This window comes from Hirundo rustica, chromosome 3 (assembly GCF_015227805.2).
Source record: "Hirundo rustica isolate bHirRus1 chromosome 3, bHirRus1.pri.v3, whole genome shotgun sequence".
In the NCBI taxonomy this organism is placed as follows: Eukaryota; Metazoa; Chordata; class Aves; order Passeriformes; family Hirundinidae; genus Hirundo; species Hirundo rustica.
In genome coordinates, this window is record NC_053452.1 from 25573672 (window position 1) to 25590383 (window position 16712).

At 41.7% G+C, this 16712-nt stretch overlaps 1 protein-coding gene and 1 long non-coding RNA gene across 4 annotated transcripts in view; one reads left to right on the top strand and one right to left on the bottom strand.

Annotated features, from left to right (window-relative positions):
* The window catches only part of LOC120750451 (uncharacterized), a 56797-nt gene that overhangs the window by 13547 nt on the left and 26538 nt on the right, over positions 1-16712 (top strand). The gene's annotated exons all lie outside the window — the stretch shown is intronic.
* LOC120750450 (cytochrome c oxidase subunit 7A-related protein, mitochondrial) lies at positions 5992-14969 on the bottom strand. Of its 2 annotated transcripts, XM_040059186.2 has the most exons (3): positions 14580-14969; positions 7257-7394; positions 5992-6324 (listed from the first exon to the last, which is right to left on the bottom strand). In XM_040059186.2, exons 1-3 carry the CDS (start codon positions 14649-14651, stop codon positions 6184-6186), a joined length of 351 nt encoding a protein of 116 aa, XP_039915120.1. In that variant the 5' UTR covers positions 14652-14969; the 3' UTR covers positions 5992-6183. The 2 variants fall into 2 exon arrangements, with proteins under 2 accessions (XP_039915120.1, XP_039915121.1); XM_040059187.2 differs by lacking the exon at positions 7257-7394 and having other exon boundaries at positions 14580-14737.

A 16712-nucleotide genomic window follows, 5' to 3' on the forward strand; every position in this document is an offset into this window, starting at 1 on the left:
AGTGGTCATTTGCATCTACAGTATGCAAAAACCAGGGAGAAGGGATGACTCTAGTTAATCCTGAGACTGACAGATTCTTTTTATTTTCCCTTAGTTTTGGTTTATCCAATACAATTTAAATTAAGAAGATGGGATTTGAGTCCAGGAAGTCCATACCACAGTTTTTTTATTGCAAGTTGTTTGTCAGTGAAAGCAAAGATACACCACACAGATGATAAATTTCTTGAAGGGCATGTGTATTTTGGAATTATTCCAGTATTTTAATACCGTCACATTTGGATATTGTAATACGTTTACATTTTATACATGTTGCAGAGAGATCAAATCCATGGCTTCTCTGTGGGCAGGCTACACAGGCATTATCTGTGAGGTTTTGCATTGCTGGGAATGTGTCTAAGCAAAAGCTCTCACCCCATTTGTCTAGTGAGCCATTCTTCAGTGGTCATGGAAAGCTGTTACAGAGCTTCAGGAAGGGCTCCAGGTGAAACCTGCCAGTCTCTAAGAGTGCCAGAAATCGCTCTTTTGGTTTGTTTTGAGAATACGCATCTCTGAAAAGACAGTGTTAGAATACAGTGCTACAAGCTGCTTGGTGACTCCACCTTATGAACCTTATCTGGACTCCAACTTTCTTGACTGCAAAACAAGGTTTTCCTGTAGCTGCTGTTGTTTTGTAAGAGCCTGAAGTCTTGCCTCCTCTTAATTCTGCAGGGTTATGCTGCTGACAATGAGTATGATGAAGTGTGGGTTTTGTTTTCCATATGAGCAGAGTTGCTTAATCAGTTCCAATTAGAAGACTAATAAATTTTCCTTAAGCTTATGCAAGAACAAGCTTTAATATGTAGCACTTGTTCTTTATGCTAGAAAAGCTGCATTTCATTAGTCTTGCTCTCTGCTGCAAGTCAGGATCAAGTTGGTGGCACTGACATTTACAAGCTCTTCACTCCACCAAACACGTTCCCTTTGTTTCCTTCAAGAGTGCTGCTCTGCTTTTCGTTTAAGGGAAGATACAATTTACCTTTATGCAGTATTGTGGGTTAGACAATGTACAGCCTTCTCTTGTCATTAGGTAAGCAACTAAAGATTGCGCAGATCAGCTCTCTCCATGCCTCAAGCGAAAGCTTTGTAATAGACACACACTAAAATTGATGCCTAAATTTACGATTTTGGGTGTGCAAAATTAGGGCTTGGCGGTGGAAGGTATCCAAGATATTTGAGGTAGCACCACACCATGAATAGATGAAGCACTAAAGCACTTATAGTAAAATGAATGTGTGTGACTGAATTGTAAGGAAGATATGAGAAAGTGTGCAAAAATGCATTCCAGGTAACACAGCTTGAAGTATAAGAATGTTGCAGGGAAGAAGTATTTCCTCTCTTTCTTCGAAATAGTCTGGTGCTTGTAAGCAGTGAGTCATTTGAAGCCCCTACGTTTGCACACCTGTAGAACAGCTTTTTCAAAGACTTCTCACTAAAGTAAGTCTTTCACTGGGTTGGCAGGATCATGTACTTCCAGGGCTTGTTCCAGCTTGCAGAGAAAAAATACATGTGACAGATTATATGAATATGATATGAATATTTAAGAGATTCTTTTGAAGTCCTAAGAAACAATTTCATTCCTTTCATGGGACAGAATATTTAAGAAATTATGTTAAAAAAGGAAGTGACTAGAAAATCTTTTATGGTCTTCAGAAAAAAAAATGTGGGAGTAAGGAAGGGGGAAAAGCAAGAATGGTATGCAGCTGATGTGAAATGAGGAAAAATACTTCTCCCTCTCTCCCACCTCCCCAGTTTGCAGCACTGGATCCACCAAGCAAAATCATTCAGAAAAAAACACTTTATCAAGGAGTATCATGTCACTTTGGAGCCAGAGGATGATGACTGCCTTCTTGTAGCCCTGGGCTTGTAGATCTGGGCTGCCTGCAATAGGGGGTATATGTGTGAGAAAACAGACCCTCAAAACTCAAGCTTTCTTGTATTTTGAGATCCTTAATGTACAAAAAAGTGGTTCCTTCTGTCTAGCGCCACATCCAAAAGCAGTCTTGGATCACGTGAGAAGCACCAGGAGGTAAGAGCTGGTGTTAGTGAGATACCACACTGATGCTTGACAGTGTATCCCCTATTTCCTGATCCACAGGAATGCCTGCACTCGCTCCCTCTCATAGAAAATATGCTTCTACCTCTTAGCAATCTGTGCATCACTTGCACTGCAGCTAACTGGAATTGTTCCAAATTAATGATCTTTTATAAATGAATATGCAATTATAAATATGCAAAATGCTTAAAAGGTTGTTTATTGTGCCTACTGCTTGACATTAATGCTTAGAATACAGGCAAATTCTTCCAACTCCATTTTAAATCAGAGATCAAGCTTTGGCTTTCTTGTGAAACTCTTCACTGAGGTGAAGGGCAGGAAAGGGGAGAAATTTACTTTGTCATAAAATGCAGCTGTCTTGCACTTTTTTCAGAACAGTTTAGCACGATTTTACACACAACTGAGCCAATACATGCCCATTTTTCTCTTTACAGAAAAGCATCTTATTTTTTCAAATTTTAGTGTCTACAAGGGGTATGGTTTGTGAGAGGAATCACTAAAAAAAAAGCAACCCCATTCGATCTGTGATTCATAAAGCCTCTTGGAAGGCAGAAAGGAGAATAAAGACAGAATAAGTACCATGTACATGTAGGCAAAAAAACTGTTCTTAAACACTCATTTTGGCTTTTTTTAGGTCTGTAAGATTAGATTCTGAATTTTCTAGTTTCTCATGTTTTTATTCCTTTCAGTGCCTTTTAATTTGAAAGCTTTGCTTTAAGGCAAGATCAAACCATTAATGTCTCAGCATGGAAATAATCAGTCTGTTAACAATTTAAAATGTCAAGGCAAAAGCCTGTTGAGACTGTGTGGTCACACTACAATACTGTGGAGGAATCCTCTCCTTAACATAACCTTAATTTTTAAAGCGAGTGTAAGACATATGTGCATACTATCGATGTCTTCTCAAATGCATTTATTCTACTACTCCCACACAAAAGGTAGGGGAGGAGATCTTATTTAAAAACCATTACAAAGATGTAACTATTGAATCCAGATTGCTACAGAAATCATTTAAGAAGGAAAACCACTGTCTCTCAACAATGAGATAATGCCATGGGGGATGGATGATTATCCATGAGATAATTTTGCTCCAGTGTATTCTAAATCTCAGCTGCTTTCCCTTCCAAACTCGGCACCTTGGGGTATGAGAGCTTATTATAATTTCTTCTCTAATGTACATTCAAACCAAAACACTAGAGTATAAGCTATCATGTAAAAAAGGCGTTTTCCCCCAGTCCTCCATGTTGGTAGGTTGCATATTTTCTAAGACAAAACTGAGAGGGTTTTTATAAAAGCAGAACACTGTAAGGAAGTTGTAGTTCCCACCAGATTCTTACTTCTGGGGATGACCGCTCACAATATTGAAGTAGCCTTGATGCTGCAAGTCACTCCTGGTTCTCCTTACTTAAGACTTTATTCAACAATCAGGTCAGGGTCAGACTACTCCCTTAAGAGGTAAAGGTGTTCTTGAAGGCTTAAGATGACGATTAGATCTCTGTATCATAAATAATAATTCAAAACACTTGGACCCTCTTGAATCCTCACAGAAATCTGGCAACAGTATTTTAGAATAGATATATTTAAGAGTTGTTTTCTCTAGGGAGAAAGAGGATTAACCATGTTGCGATTTCTTCATGATGATCTCAAAATTGAGGAAAGGGGCAAGATTTTTGCTGCCACAGACTAATGCGGTTACAGCTTGGAAACTTTCCTTGTTTTCAGAGCACTTTGCCAAGGGAACATAAAAATGCAGTCTGCCCTTTCTCTCAGACCTGGAGCTGTACTCAATGGCTGCAGACATGCCTCTTTTGTTCTTTAACCCCCAACTGAACCATGGGCGTGAATCTCACAAGCTGAAGCAGAACTCTTATCCTGCTTCAACGGGGTCACCTTTTGCAAGGAGGGCAAAGTGAATACAGTTTTTCAAAATCCAGACACTGTGGGGGAGGACGGGAAGGGAAAGGTGCAATGAATTATGCAGTCTCTGTTTATTTGCAAACTCTGATGGGTGGCTTTTGTCCCTTTGGCACATGTTCTTAGCTGATGACGTACAGCTGGAAAAAGGGAAGCCCAGGGAAATTCTGCTATCCATGGCTTCAGCCATTACCTCTAACTGCAAGACCATGAACCCAATGTCCTAGCTGAGTTACTTTAAGCAAGCTGGGCCCGAGTGCTAAGGCTGTCATTCCTTCCACGAGAGTATTCTCACTGGCTAATGAGCTGTGGGATAACAGCTTGGCTGTTTTATCCACATCTGCTTTAGCAACAAGCAGAAAGTTGTTACCCTCTAGATGAGCACTCAAAATAGTTGATTTAAAACAAAAAAACCCCAGTATTATCACAAAAAGAACAACAACAAAAAAATCTCTAACCCACCCCTCCAATAAAACCAAAACCAAATCAGAAAACTGAGCATGGAAATACTCTGAACAAAGCTCGGCTTCATGAAAATCTACATATCAAGCTTATGCGCACAATATCCTTTATTAGAAAATTCTTGTAGGCAGTGCTTGATAGATGGCATGTAGGGAAGACAAACAACAACCTACTGTGCTGTTTTCTCTTCTTTCTTCTTTTTTTTTCTTTTTTGTAGTATTTAACAGCCTATAGCACAAGACTGAGTGCCATGGAAGCATGGGCTACTGAGGAAAAAATATTTTATCAGTAGAGGCAACACAACTGTCAGTTCCTGCAGAATTTATTCTCTGCTTTTCTTTGACTCTTGCTGTCCTTACAAAACTATTTTTCATTGACTTAAATCTCTCCCATCCTGAAATACCAACACTGACTGAGACCTGACATCACAGTACAAGCAGCTATTTTCTTTCCTGTGAAGCAGTAATAAGGCTTTGCTGTAACTCAAGTGGAAAAAAAATCAGAATGTTTTTAGTAAAAGACTGAAAAAGGGCAGTTTTAGTATCCTTTATCAACTATTTTTTCTTATTTACTTTGAAGGTTTTTCTGCACACTTCTGAGGGAGATGAGTCTTTACCGAGGCCAGCAAATCAATGTTCAGGGACAGAGGAGGAGCTATAAAATTAGAGGATGCATTTTGTGAAGACTTGTATGAAACTTGCAGTTTAAGGCAATACAATTATAAGGGTAATATAAAGGGTTGTACTAGCCTATCTCTCCCATCCACAGAAATGTGTGTACATAAATAGCTACCTGCAGGCACTGGAAATAGTAAGCAGCTGAGTTATGATGACAGTGACCTGTTTCTCCAAAAACTATAGCTAAACATAGTGTGGTCGAGGAGAGGGTTTTAAGAGATTTGCCATCTCAAAAAGATGACAGCAAGGTAGCTGAATCAATTTTATGATTTGAGATCTACAAGTTGAACTTATAAGTGTACCAATATGTTTATTTCACAACCAGGCATGCTGAAATGCTCTGACACTTTCGAGACTTGGCTCTTTTAATATTCATGTTGCTATCTTTATTGCATGACAATACAGCTTGACAAAGGAAAGTCCAAAAAGTGGTGTAACTGATACTACAGTAACGGTACACTCTGCTGCATACACTGATGCTACAGTTATGGAATAAATCCACTTTAAATGCTCCACGAAGACAAGCCCTTTGTCCTACCATCAGAGGTGGTATATTATTTACTAATATACTAGCATTTAGAAAAGTTCCATTGCCAGCTGCTTATGTAAAATGGCCTGTATAGGACAGAAACAGGTTTTCAGTATGCTACAATAATAAAATTCTTTGTTTTTAGTGTTTTGGAAACTAGCAGCATCCTTCCACTAAGGAATGTAGTGCATAGCTCACAAATCATTTGTCCTGTCCTCTCTCTAACATTGTTTAAGTAGAATAAGGGATGGAAGGAAAAGCTTAACTTTCTCCAACTGCTTATAAACTTCTGGAAGACAAGAAAAGCTACAGCCATATGTTAAAATAATGTATTTCTCTGTTTATATTTGTGTTTTAGAATACATAAGGCAAACGGTTTAAAAACATTTTCTCCAAGAAATCCAATCTGAATAAGGAACCCTCTGTGATCACAGGGAACAGATTTAAGTGCAAAGTGGTACATGCAGAAGATCCTTCAGAGGAGTGCAGAGAGTCCCATGAGGTGTGGTTCATTTGGTTTTTGGCTGTGAGGCAATGTACAGTGCTATCAGACAGTAGAAAGTCCCTCCTATTGTCAGAGCCATCGTGGTCCGATAGAGCATCCTATCTGGATATCCTCGCTTCAGGTGTACTGGAAGCCCATCTGATCTCTGTGGGAAGAGTTCAAGGAGAAAACAAACAAAAAAGAAATTAGCACACATACTGAGGTCATTAAGGAATAAACTACCTTGGGTAAATTAAGAGATTTCTGGGAGGGAAACCTCCTGACAAATAGGCTCACTACAACCAAGTGTATTATATGGGGTTTGTCTAGCACGACAAATGCGAAGGCAAATTAATTTTGTTAGCCAAAGCTGTTAAGTGCAAGCAGAAAGAATGTATCTTGAAATATTTCTCAAGAGGACCTGGATGGGAAAAAGTGTCTCTAACAACAGGATGTGAAAAGATATGTATAAAAAATTATTCACCAAGTCCGACTGACACATTCCAAATGGAAGTGGCATTAAAGAGAGAAAAGGGAACATTATATAAACCACATTCTTGATACGTAAAAAACCCCTTAACTAATTTGTTTTAAGAAAAGTCCTACATTTAGAAATTCCATAGCTAACAAACTGGCTTTGAAAACTTTACTGTGCTGCTCTTATACTGCACTATAAACAGCTTCAGCAACATTCAAATTATTACACAAAAAAGAGTAACAATTTGCTTTGCTCCTCTACATCTGCTTTAAGGCATACACTTGGATGCCCAGAGAGAAAGTGTTTCCAATAATCAAACAACACAACAACCAATTTCTGAAGTCAGCAAAAAGACAGTGTTACTGTATTTATCCACCTTCTGTATTTATCTCCTCTACTAGGCATATACAGTATGGTGTATGCCTTGTAGAGGAGATAAAAGTATCCTGCTTTGTAGTATAGTACAAGTACACAGGTTATACTGTACGTGACCGTTTCTTGACTGGACTTTACAGAATTTAGGAATTGTAGAATGGCAAAAGTAGTTAGCTGTGTTAAAATAAGGACAGATATGTCCCACTCTCTAGTTTTCTTTAAATTACTCTCAAAGTTGTCATTACCTGGAAAACTTTCTGTAGGTCTGGCACATTGTTTGTACTCAAGTAAGTATCAGTTGCTGGTAAACCTGGAACAGGTTTACTTGTCCCAAAAATCAGATCTGGGCCTGGGGGTTCAGTGGAAACTAATGGTTTGAGTCCCTGCATAAATAAAGATTAAAATATCAAGGTATATCACACTTGCAAACATACCAATTGTCACATTAGGCAGGCCCACTGCCAGTCATTACAAGGATACATTACAAAGAGTATTTATCTGGTATGAAGAATTGTGACAAACACATTGTTGGCCTACTGATATCTCAGTGACAACTTGGGGTCAGAGCTTAGCAAGGAAAATAGGAGCCTCCTTTCCAGTCTCCTCATGGCGTGAATTTATAGCTGTTATTTTTCTGTGCTGGTTCTTGGTCCAAATTACTGCTTCTATTTTGCACACAGACTATCTAGGACTCTCTGAGAAGTAGGATTAGGATAAATAATCCCTGATGCTAGGGACAGAGTGAGGACTGAGCTCTACCTCCTGAATGCTGCAAGCAGTAGCCATAAATAACTAGGCCTTAAATAGTTTGGATGTATAGTTTGGGGATTCAAAAAAAAAAAAAAAAAAGGATGAGGATCATCATTTGGGTCATACAGAAGTTGTAAGTGGTGCTCAGGGCCCTTCAGAGACCCTGATATAGTGGATATTTTGTGCAAGTGTAACTACATCCTATAGTTCAGATGTTGCTCCAACTTCCCACACCTCCATGTATTCCCCACGAGCAGCACAGCTCAACTTCCTTTTGGTTCGTGAGGTTGTACTCTACATTTGCAATACCTAGGAACTACATCATTCAGTTCTGTGATTAAGGGTACAAAGTCACAGCCAACATGAGGTGGCCTCCTTGTCTTTATGACTGTAGTTAGATTTAACAGTTATGTCTGGACACACAGCAGTGATGTTTTTACACTGTGGCTCTCAAAACAGACACAATTTTTTTTTTCCTAACTTGCCACAGAAATTAAAAGCATTTTACAGTTAGTTTAATGCAACATGTTTCTATTACAAACAGAAGCAGCCAGGGGTCAAATTAAGACTGCCCTGAAATTCTGGTTTCTGTTCAAAGGACTAGTTGATGCATTTTGTATTGAAGAGAACTGTCTGACAGTATTTAGAGCTGGCAGGAGACTAGCACTCTTTCTTTTGTGCCAGTCATAGACCAGACACATTTTCCTTATGCGAATTCTCTGCTACAACAGGCATCTTCAGCCGAAAAACCAGGTTTCTCAGCCTCCCAAAATAGTCTATAGAATGGTCATCAGTGCAATACCCTGAAGATGTGGGCTCAGCTTCCCACTCTCCTAGTGCCTGACTGAATATTAGAATCCACTTGTGACCTTTCTGGTTATGTTTTTAAAGGCAGCAGCAAAACTGAATTTCTTGGCACATTCAGTAAGCAATGCCTTCCTACTGAGCAGGCTTGCTGAATTATTTAAGACCAGTGACCAGTTCTGGCCACAGTGCTATGAAGGGAGCATCTAGGGAACTACTACTAGCCAGGGGAAGTTACTAACTATATATTCAAGGCTAAGTACCAGCTACATCAAAGGCTTTGAAGAAAGCAATTTTGGCCAAGTATTTTTGTCTATAGGAACTTTAAGTACGTTATTATATTTGTCTTTAAAAATATTGTGATTTGATATACCTATAGAACAGATGTTTAGACTATATGTGGAGGTGACTTCTTCTCCAAAGCTTTTCTTGCCTTCTTGATTGTTAGTATCGCAGTAAATGTGAAAAGGCACATCTTTGCTGTGCCTTAAAGTTTCCAGTTCTGAATCTCCCTTTTGCCTTCCTGAGAGCCCCATGTTTTCAGGAGCAGTGCCATCTAATATCTTCAGTAGTTAGTAAATCAACAACTGTAGGTTATTGCATATATTTCTGGCCTCTAGAAATGTATTACTGTTCAGGTAGTTGCAAGATCTCCTTCTGCAGGAGCCATAGCAGAGTCAGACCTGACTTAAAAGTGATGAACTTCATTGTGAAATCAAATGGAACCAGTTCAGGAAACTCACATAATAATCAATGTACTGGTGTAAATTACTTCCAAAGCAGCATGGCACCACTTAAGAACATCACTTAGCAATTTAAATAAAAAACATTGATGTGGTTCACTGGCTTCAGGAAAGAGTACAACAAAACACATGCTGCAGAAGGGAGACAGTTCAGTTTGCTTAACTCAGACACTGCATTAATTAGGGTTCCTCACCAATGTAAAATTTCATTCCAATGCCAACCAAGCTCAGTTAAATTAGTGTAAATGTGTGGCTGTTCCAGCTTGGTGCTAGCCTGTGGTTATTGAGAGAAAGTGGCAAGTGCTTTATCTCACACTTACTAAGCTTAGCATGGCTGAGAAGAAATCCACCGTGTAATGTAAAGGCTGCATTTCACTGCAGAAAACTTTTAAGTAAGAGCTGACACACCTTAAATGACCCTTGGTCACTGTATTTAACGTTACTAAAGCCATGGGTTTATTTAATGACATCAGTGTCATGCTACACTCAGGACAGTAATGAGGAATTAATGCCTCTACACATTTGACCTATGCTTCATTTAAAAAAAAATAGTTTATAACTGATAATTACACCAGTGATATTAAGGCATTAATCTTTTCTTTTTAATCACTGTAACATGATTTTCTTCCAAGTCTTGGACAAAGTACAGCAGATGTAGTTACGCAGAAGTCAACAGCAGCTGATTTCATCAGCATGCTACAGCAATGACTTTTTCAAATGCTGAAGTCCTCAATGAAAGGTCAAGACATGTAGCTAATCCAAAAAAACAAACAGAATTCTCTGCCTCCCCTTTTGTAGAGTGTGTTTGTTTTCCTGTCAGAGGTTTGATGATCTCAGGACCCAATGTATCTGTTGGTTGGCCATCAGGCTCAAAGTTAAAACAGATCTACACCTTGCTAGTATGAATTTGCATGTTAGATTTACATTTTCCTGACAGTAAAAACAGTTAAGGATTTGGAGCATAATTTAATGGAGATAACACCACTCTTAAGTTTTTAAATGTAAGGGGAGTTGCTCAAACAGATCTAAGAATGAGAGAGAAAACTGAGGTAAGGGCCAAAGGGGAATGAGGAAGTTACTCTGAGAATCAGTATTTCAGAACATGCATTGAAATGACTTTTATGAACCTACTGAACCTAGACACTTCTAAACTAAGTAGCAGATCCTTCACAGTAGAATACACCTCCTATATAGTTAAATATATTTGTTATGACTAACACAAGCTTCTTGAGTCTTTCTTTGTACTGGGATGATGATCCAGTGACAGTGATTTTGTGTACATATTAAGTATTATCTAGGGCATAAAAGTTACATATTTTAGATTCTCAACAAACTCTAAGCAATTCATATTGGCTAAAATCAGAATATCTGTGGCTCACGGGGGCTTTAAATACCTACAAGCATAATAAGGTATATCAAGTGAAGATATTGTAGCACAAGTAAATTTCTGCTAGGATCATGTTCAGTAGAAAAACTGATGTAGGAAAAAGTTCATGTGCTTGTCCTCATCTGACACCATTTGAAACTGGTCCCAGTGCTTGTACTTTAAACATAAGCTAACTCTTTGAATTAATATTTTTCATTGAATTTCTAATGGTTATGGCAGTCATTATCCTCCTAAATATGAGTAGTGTTGAAACTATTTCACTCCTCAACTAGCTAAGGAAGTTCCCCTTTATTCAAACAAGATAAATTGTTCAGACTACTTTATACAACTTTGTTAAATGCAAAATTAAGTCTTCTAAGCACGCTAAGTCTGAGATGGAAAGAACAATACGGCTTTCAAAAAGAGATTTTTTTTGTTGTTGTTAGTATAAGATGTTAGTTATGTTACTGTCAGCAAAATAATTTCTGAAATCCATTTAGTGATGTTCTGCAAGCCCACAGTAAGCTCAAACCTGCAGCAAAAGAGTACTCTATTGGGAAGCACCAGAATGCAACAGCACAGAACAAAGAGAATTATTATACTCCAAATTTTACCAAGAAGAATTTGAATGGCAGCATGTCTTCACTTTTCCAGAAACATCAAAATAAACAGAAACATAAAAAGCAAACCACTTTACATGCTGAGCTATAGTTTTAATAAACGGAACAACGAAATCAATACGAAAAAAATTACCTTGTTTTGGACTGAACACCTTAACACTCATGGGATTACCCTTATGTTTCAATTGCTGTATATTGAAAACATTTTTAGCAGACTGATGGATCTAAATGTGTGACCTGGGAATTCAGTGAGGCTTAGGGGAAAAAAAAAAAAAAAAAAAAAAAAAAAAAAAAAAAAAAAAAAAAAAAAAAAAAAAGTTGGCCTAATAACATTGTAAAAAGAGATTGAAAGTAACTTCTTAAAATGTATCTTCCAGAAACAAGGTCCTTCACTGTTGAGGCTTGAAGCCCTTCCCCATTCCTCCCACAAGCCTTTGCCCTCCACTATATAAATGAAGTATCAATGTTTATTCTCCGAACATTGTCTAGAGAGGTAAGAAGTGCCTCAATCACTTCAATAGTGCTGGATATATTGCTACTGTATAAGTCCTATATTTGCTAGAACATTATTTATTCTGCTATCTTCCATTTCTTGAACCCCTGACCCACAATAGCTATCCAAGAAGCCTTCCAAAGTGATGGGGAAAGATGAGGACCAAAAACCTTCTTGGGACAGAAACTGCCATTTCAGAAATTCTGTTAGCTCAATGTTTATTTAAGATCCTAGGGTAATTCAGGATGGAAGCGCCAAAGGGCCCTCTAGTGCTCTTTAGTTCAGAGCAAGGTGACACCAGGTTGCTCTGGTTTTTGTCTGGCCTGGAAAGCCTTTGAGGACAGAGTGCACAACCACCCTCTCTGGGTAGCTGCTCCACTGCCTGACTCTTCCCACCATGATCATATCTTTCTTCTGTCCAGCCTGAACCTCTCTTCTTGCAGTTCATGTCTGGTGTCTTTTGCCTTCCCACCATGAACATATCTTTTCTTCTGTCCAGCCTGAACCTCTCTTCTTGCAGTTCATGTCTGGTGTCTTTTGCCTTCCCACCATGGACCACTGTGCAAAGAAAGCCTGGCTCCATCTTGCTAACCTCACTGGCTGCTGACCTCTGCTGAACTTGCTCCAGTTTCCCTTCCCACAGCAGAAGGCCCACAGTCGGACACAGCACGTCCACGTGATGCAGTAAGTGTTCAGCAGGGGAGAGTGCTGCTTTCCTCAATCAACAGCTCACAGGGTGATACAGCCAGGAGGCTGCAGCCTTCCTGCCTGGCAGTACCTCCGGAGCTCCAGCACAAAGCTGCTGCCACCAGCCCCTCAGTTGCCACCCTGTAACTGTGCAGGGGCTCTCCCTTCCTGCCTAAGCTACTGCACCTTTTTTCTGTCATGGAAGTTCACAGCGTTCTTGTCAGATCATTCCCACACTCTGGATAGGGCCCTCTGAATGGTAACTCTACTTTGGGGCCATTCCCTTGGTGTCGTCTGTAAACTTTACAAGAGTGTGCTCTATTGCCTGCTTCTGGGAACTGATAAAATCCTGCAGTGACCTGCAGCATTCCACTTGTTAGGAGCACCCTGGCAGAGTATGAACCATTAACCACCGTACTCAGTCTGATCATCAAGTTCTGTCCTGGGCCCCTTGAAATAATCCGAGATTTTACAGCTGCTTCATACGAGGTTCTTCATTGCAAAAGGTCACTGGATTTTCCAAGTAAAATTCTCACAGTCAAGGATACCCAGGAAGGCAGAACTGTAAAGTAGGTTGCTAACAAAATTAACAGATCAAGAATGAAATAGAGTTGTATATCACAATACACATTAGTCTGCAAGAATGTAGTGACTTTAACTAATTTTAGTTACTTTTTATTAATTAATTTATTGGGAAGAAGACCAGCCATAACTTTGATTTCATTTGTGCGTGTGCACCTGAATCTACTTTTTTTTCTTAAGACTTGTGTTGTTTAATCAGATGTTTGCTCTTTGAAGGCTCTTTGAAAGGTTGACTTTTTAAAAATCATTCTTACAAACTCTTAACCTCTAATTGTAGGGGATTTTTTTTGTTTGTCTGTTTTAAGCTGTAAGAATTTATTTTTTTCAAACTTTACTCAGAGAATTGAACATGGTGTAACAACCATGCTGCTTTTGACCTGTGATAAAAATCACACTACAAATCTTCCTAATATTATTTAAGAATTTATGCTGATGTACAGAAAAGCAAGCAAATTCTGTGATTTATTTTCACCAATATGCAACTCTCCATGTCTTGAAATGACTGATGTACCTGGGGTTCATTCTGCGCTCACTCTGATTTGCTTTGCTCCTGAAGAACTAACCATGCACCTTCACTATGCAGTGTGAAAAGTATAAGCTTATTTAATGCCATCGGTAACCTCTATACACTTACTAAGTTGGCATTATACAGAGGAGAGGTGAGTTTCCATCTTGCGTTAGACAAACTTTTATGGATTTGTATCCTTCCTGGGAAGGGTTTTAATGCCTTTAGTAATTAGGATTTCTGTTGCATGCATGGACCAAAGAGACCAGAGATCAGTGCTGTTCCCATTTGCCAGCTGCAAGTTAGAGTACAATGTCCAATTCTGGGACCCTCACTTCAGGAAGGACATTGAGGCGCTGGAGTGTGTCCAGAGAATGGCAATGGAGCCGGGGAAAGGTCTGGGGCACAAGTCTTATGAGGATGGAGGTGTTTAGCCTAGAAAAAAAGAGGCTCAGGGGTCACCTTGTCACTCTCCTCAACTCGCTGAAAGGAGGGTGTAGCCAGGTGGGGGTCAGTGTCTTCTCCCAAGCAACTAAAGACGGGATGAGAGGAAATGGTCTCAAGCTGCACCAGGGGAGGTTTAGGTTGAACATTAGGAGGAATTTCCTCACAGAAAGGGAAATCCAGTATTGGGATGGGCTGCCTGGGGAGGTGGTGGAGTCGCAGTCCCCGGAGGTGTTTAAGGAAAGCCTGGACGTGGCACTCTGTGCTCTTGTCCAGTTGACACAGGCTGGACTCGATGACCTCGGAGGTCTTTTCCTGCCTAACCGGTTCTGTGATTCGCCAGGCACCGCTCAACTCTGGAACAGTCCTCTGTGATGAAAGCGCGTTAGTTTCCTTCTGTAACCCCCAGTGCATCCCAAGGGCGACTCAAGGGCTGCAGGGCAGAGCGCGCGTCCCGTCTCGCCCAAGGTCACGCGAGGGGCCGGGTACGCTCGGCGCCCGTGGGGGCGGCCGATCCCTCCCCGGCTCACCAAAGGCCCGCGGTGCCGCAGCCCCCACGGGCGCGGGGTGTTACCTGTGGGGTGTAGGCGGCGGCCGCCGTGGCACCGACGAGGCGCTGCGCGAAGCCGCTGAACTTGTAGTACATGGTGGGCCGGGGCCGGCACCGGCTGCGACGGCTCGGCCGAAAGGACCCGCCGCGCCCCCCGCCGGCTCTCCGGCGACGCCGTAACGTTCAAGGGCCCCACCGGCTCGCGGGCGCCTCGCAAGGAGGCCTGCGCGGGAACGCGCGGAAAGAATAAGACTGGAAAAAAAAAAAAAAACCAACGAAAAAATACAGTAGCCTGCACAAAAGCACTGCGAGCTCGCCGCTTCCAAGCACGCCCGCGCTCGCCTAAAAACGAGGCCGGCGGCAATTTTCAGTCAGGCAGAAAGGTAAAGCCCCTAAGCGGCGGGGCGGCAGCGGGAGGGACGACGGCGGCGGGCTGCGAGCCCGTCGTGGGCGGGGCGGAGGGGGCGCGGCTCGCGTCAGCCAATCGGCGCGGGCGGGAGGCTAGGCTCCGCCCACTGCGGGGCGGGGCGGGAGCGCGCGGGGCTGTGGCCCCCACACGGCCCCGCCCCTCCCGTGAGCACCGCCCGGAGCTGGGCGTGAGGGGAACGGTGGGGCGGGAAACGCCGCGCTGCTGCGCCGTGGTCAACCGGTGGGCACAAGCTGGTAATCACAGAATCGCTTAGGCTCGGAAAGACCTCCGAGAGCGTCGCGTCCAAACTATGAGCGATCGCCACCGTGTAACTGGACCAGGGCACTGTGTGCCACGTCCAGGGTTTCGTTCTACACGTCCAGGGACGATGACTCCACACCTCCCCAGGCGGACCATTTCAGCGCCCAATCACTCTTTCCCTGAAGAAATTCTAGCCTAAACCTCCCCAGGCGCAGTTTGAGGTCATTTCCTTTCATCTTCTCACGCAGCATCAAGGGAAATATACGTTGGATATTAGGAAAAAGTTTTTCATGGAGTCATAGAGTACTGGAATGGCCTGCCTGGAGAGGTGGTGGAGTCACCAGCCCTGGATGTGTTTAAAAAAAGGCTGGATATGGCACTCGGTGCCATGGTTTAGTTGAGGTGCTGGGGCATGCGTTGGACTCAAAGATCTTGAAGGTCTCTTCCAACCTACACATTCTGTGAATCCTACTTCTGGTTGCCTGGGAGAGGCGGCCGACCCCCACCTGGCTACAGCCAGGGAATTGTAGATTGACAAGGTCACCCCTGAGCCTCCCTTTTTTCTCCCTAAGCATCCCCAGCTCCCACATCTGCTCTCACAGGACTTGTGCTCTAGACCCTTCCTCAGCTCCATTGCCCTTCTCTGGACACGCTCCAGCACCTCAATGTCCTTCCTGAACTGAGGGCCCAGAAATGGACATAGGACTTAATGTGTGGCCTCAGCAGTGCACGGAAAGAATCACTTCCCTGGTCTTGCTGGTCACACGACTGCTGATCCAGACACACTCAAGAGAGACGCTGAATGTTTATTTCAGAGTTGCACAAGCCTGGGTCCTTGGTTGTGTTCCACAAATCAAGCACAGCAACGGCGTTTTAACTTTCTATGTATTTTAGCAAACAGAGGTATTAATGGTAATTGGCTAGAAGTTACCAAGTTCTTTTATTATTTTGTATTCTATCTTCTATTTGTCAAATTTATTTTCTTGTTTCTAACGTGCTAATTAGTCCACAGTCTCAGACTTTCTCTTCTCTTGGGTCTGTGGGTTTCTTGATTTGATGGTCTGAGTCAGCGGTCGCCACCTCCCTCTCCCAGGACTGCCTTTTACCCAGTCGGAGCTGATTCAGCACCATTACCAAGTTGTCTTCCTTATCTTGGGTTTTCCATCAGATGTCTTTGTGGCCTGTAAATTCTGCATTCTTTGTGTCCACTAGCATTGATACATCCTTCTTCTTACATCCTAAACCTTTGTCAACCTCCCACTAGGTCTGAGACCACCAAATCATGTCAAGCCCTAAATATTCACAAGGTATAACAAGGCAATTCTACCAACAAGAATTTTCTCTTTCTAAGCCCTGGACACTACTGAGAGCTTGCTTGTTAGCTGCTATCTATTTCACTGATTAACTCTCTTTTTGATTAGACTGGAATGTGTACAAAGATGAAACAACATCCATTCTTAAGAAAACTGTTACACATTTCACATTTT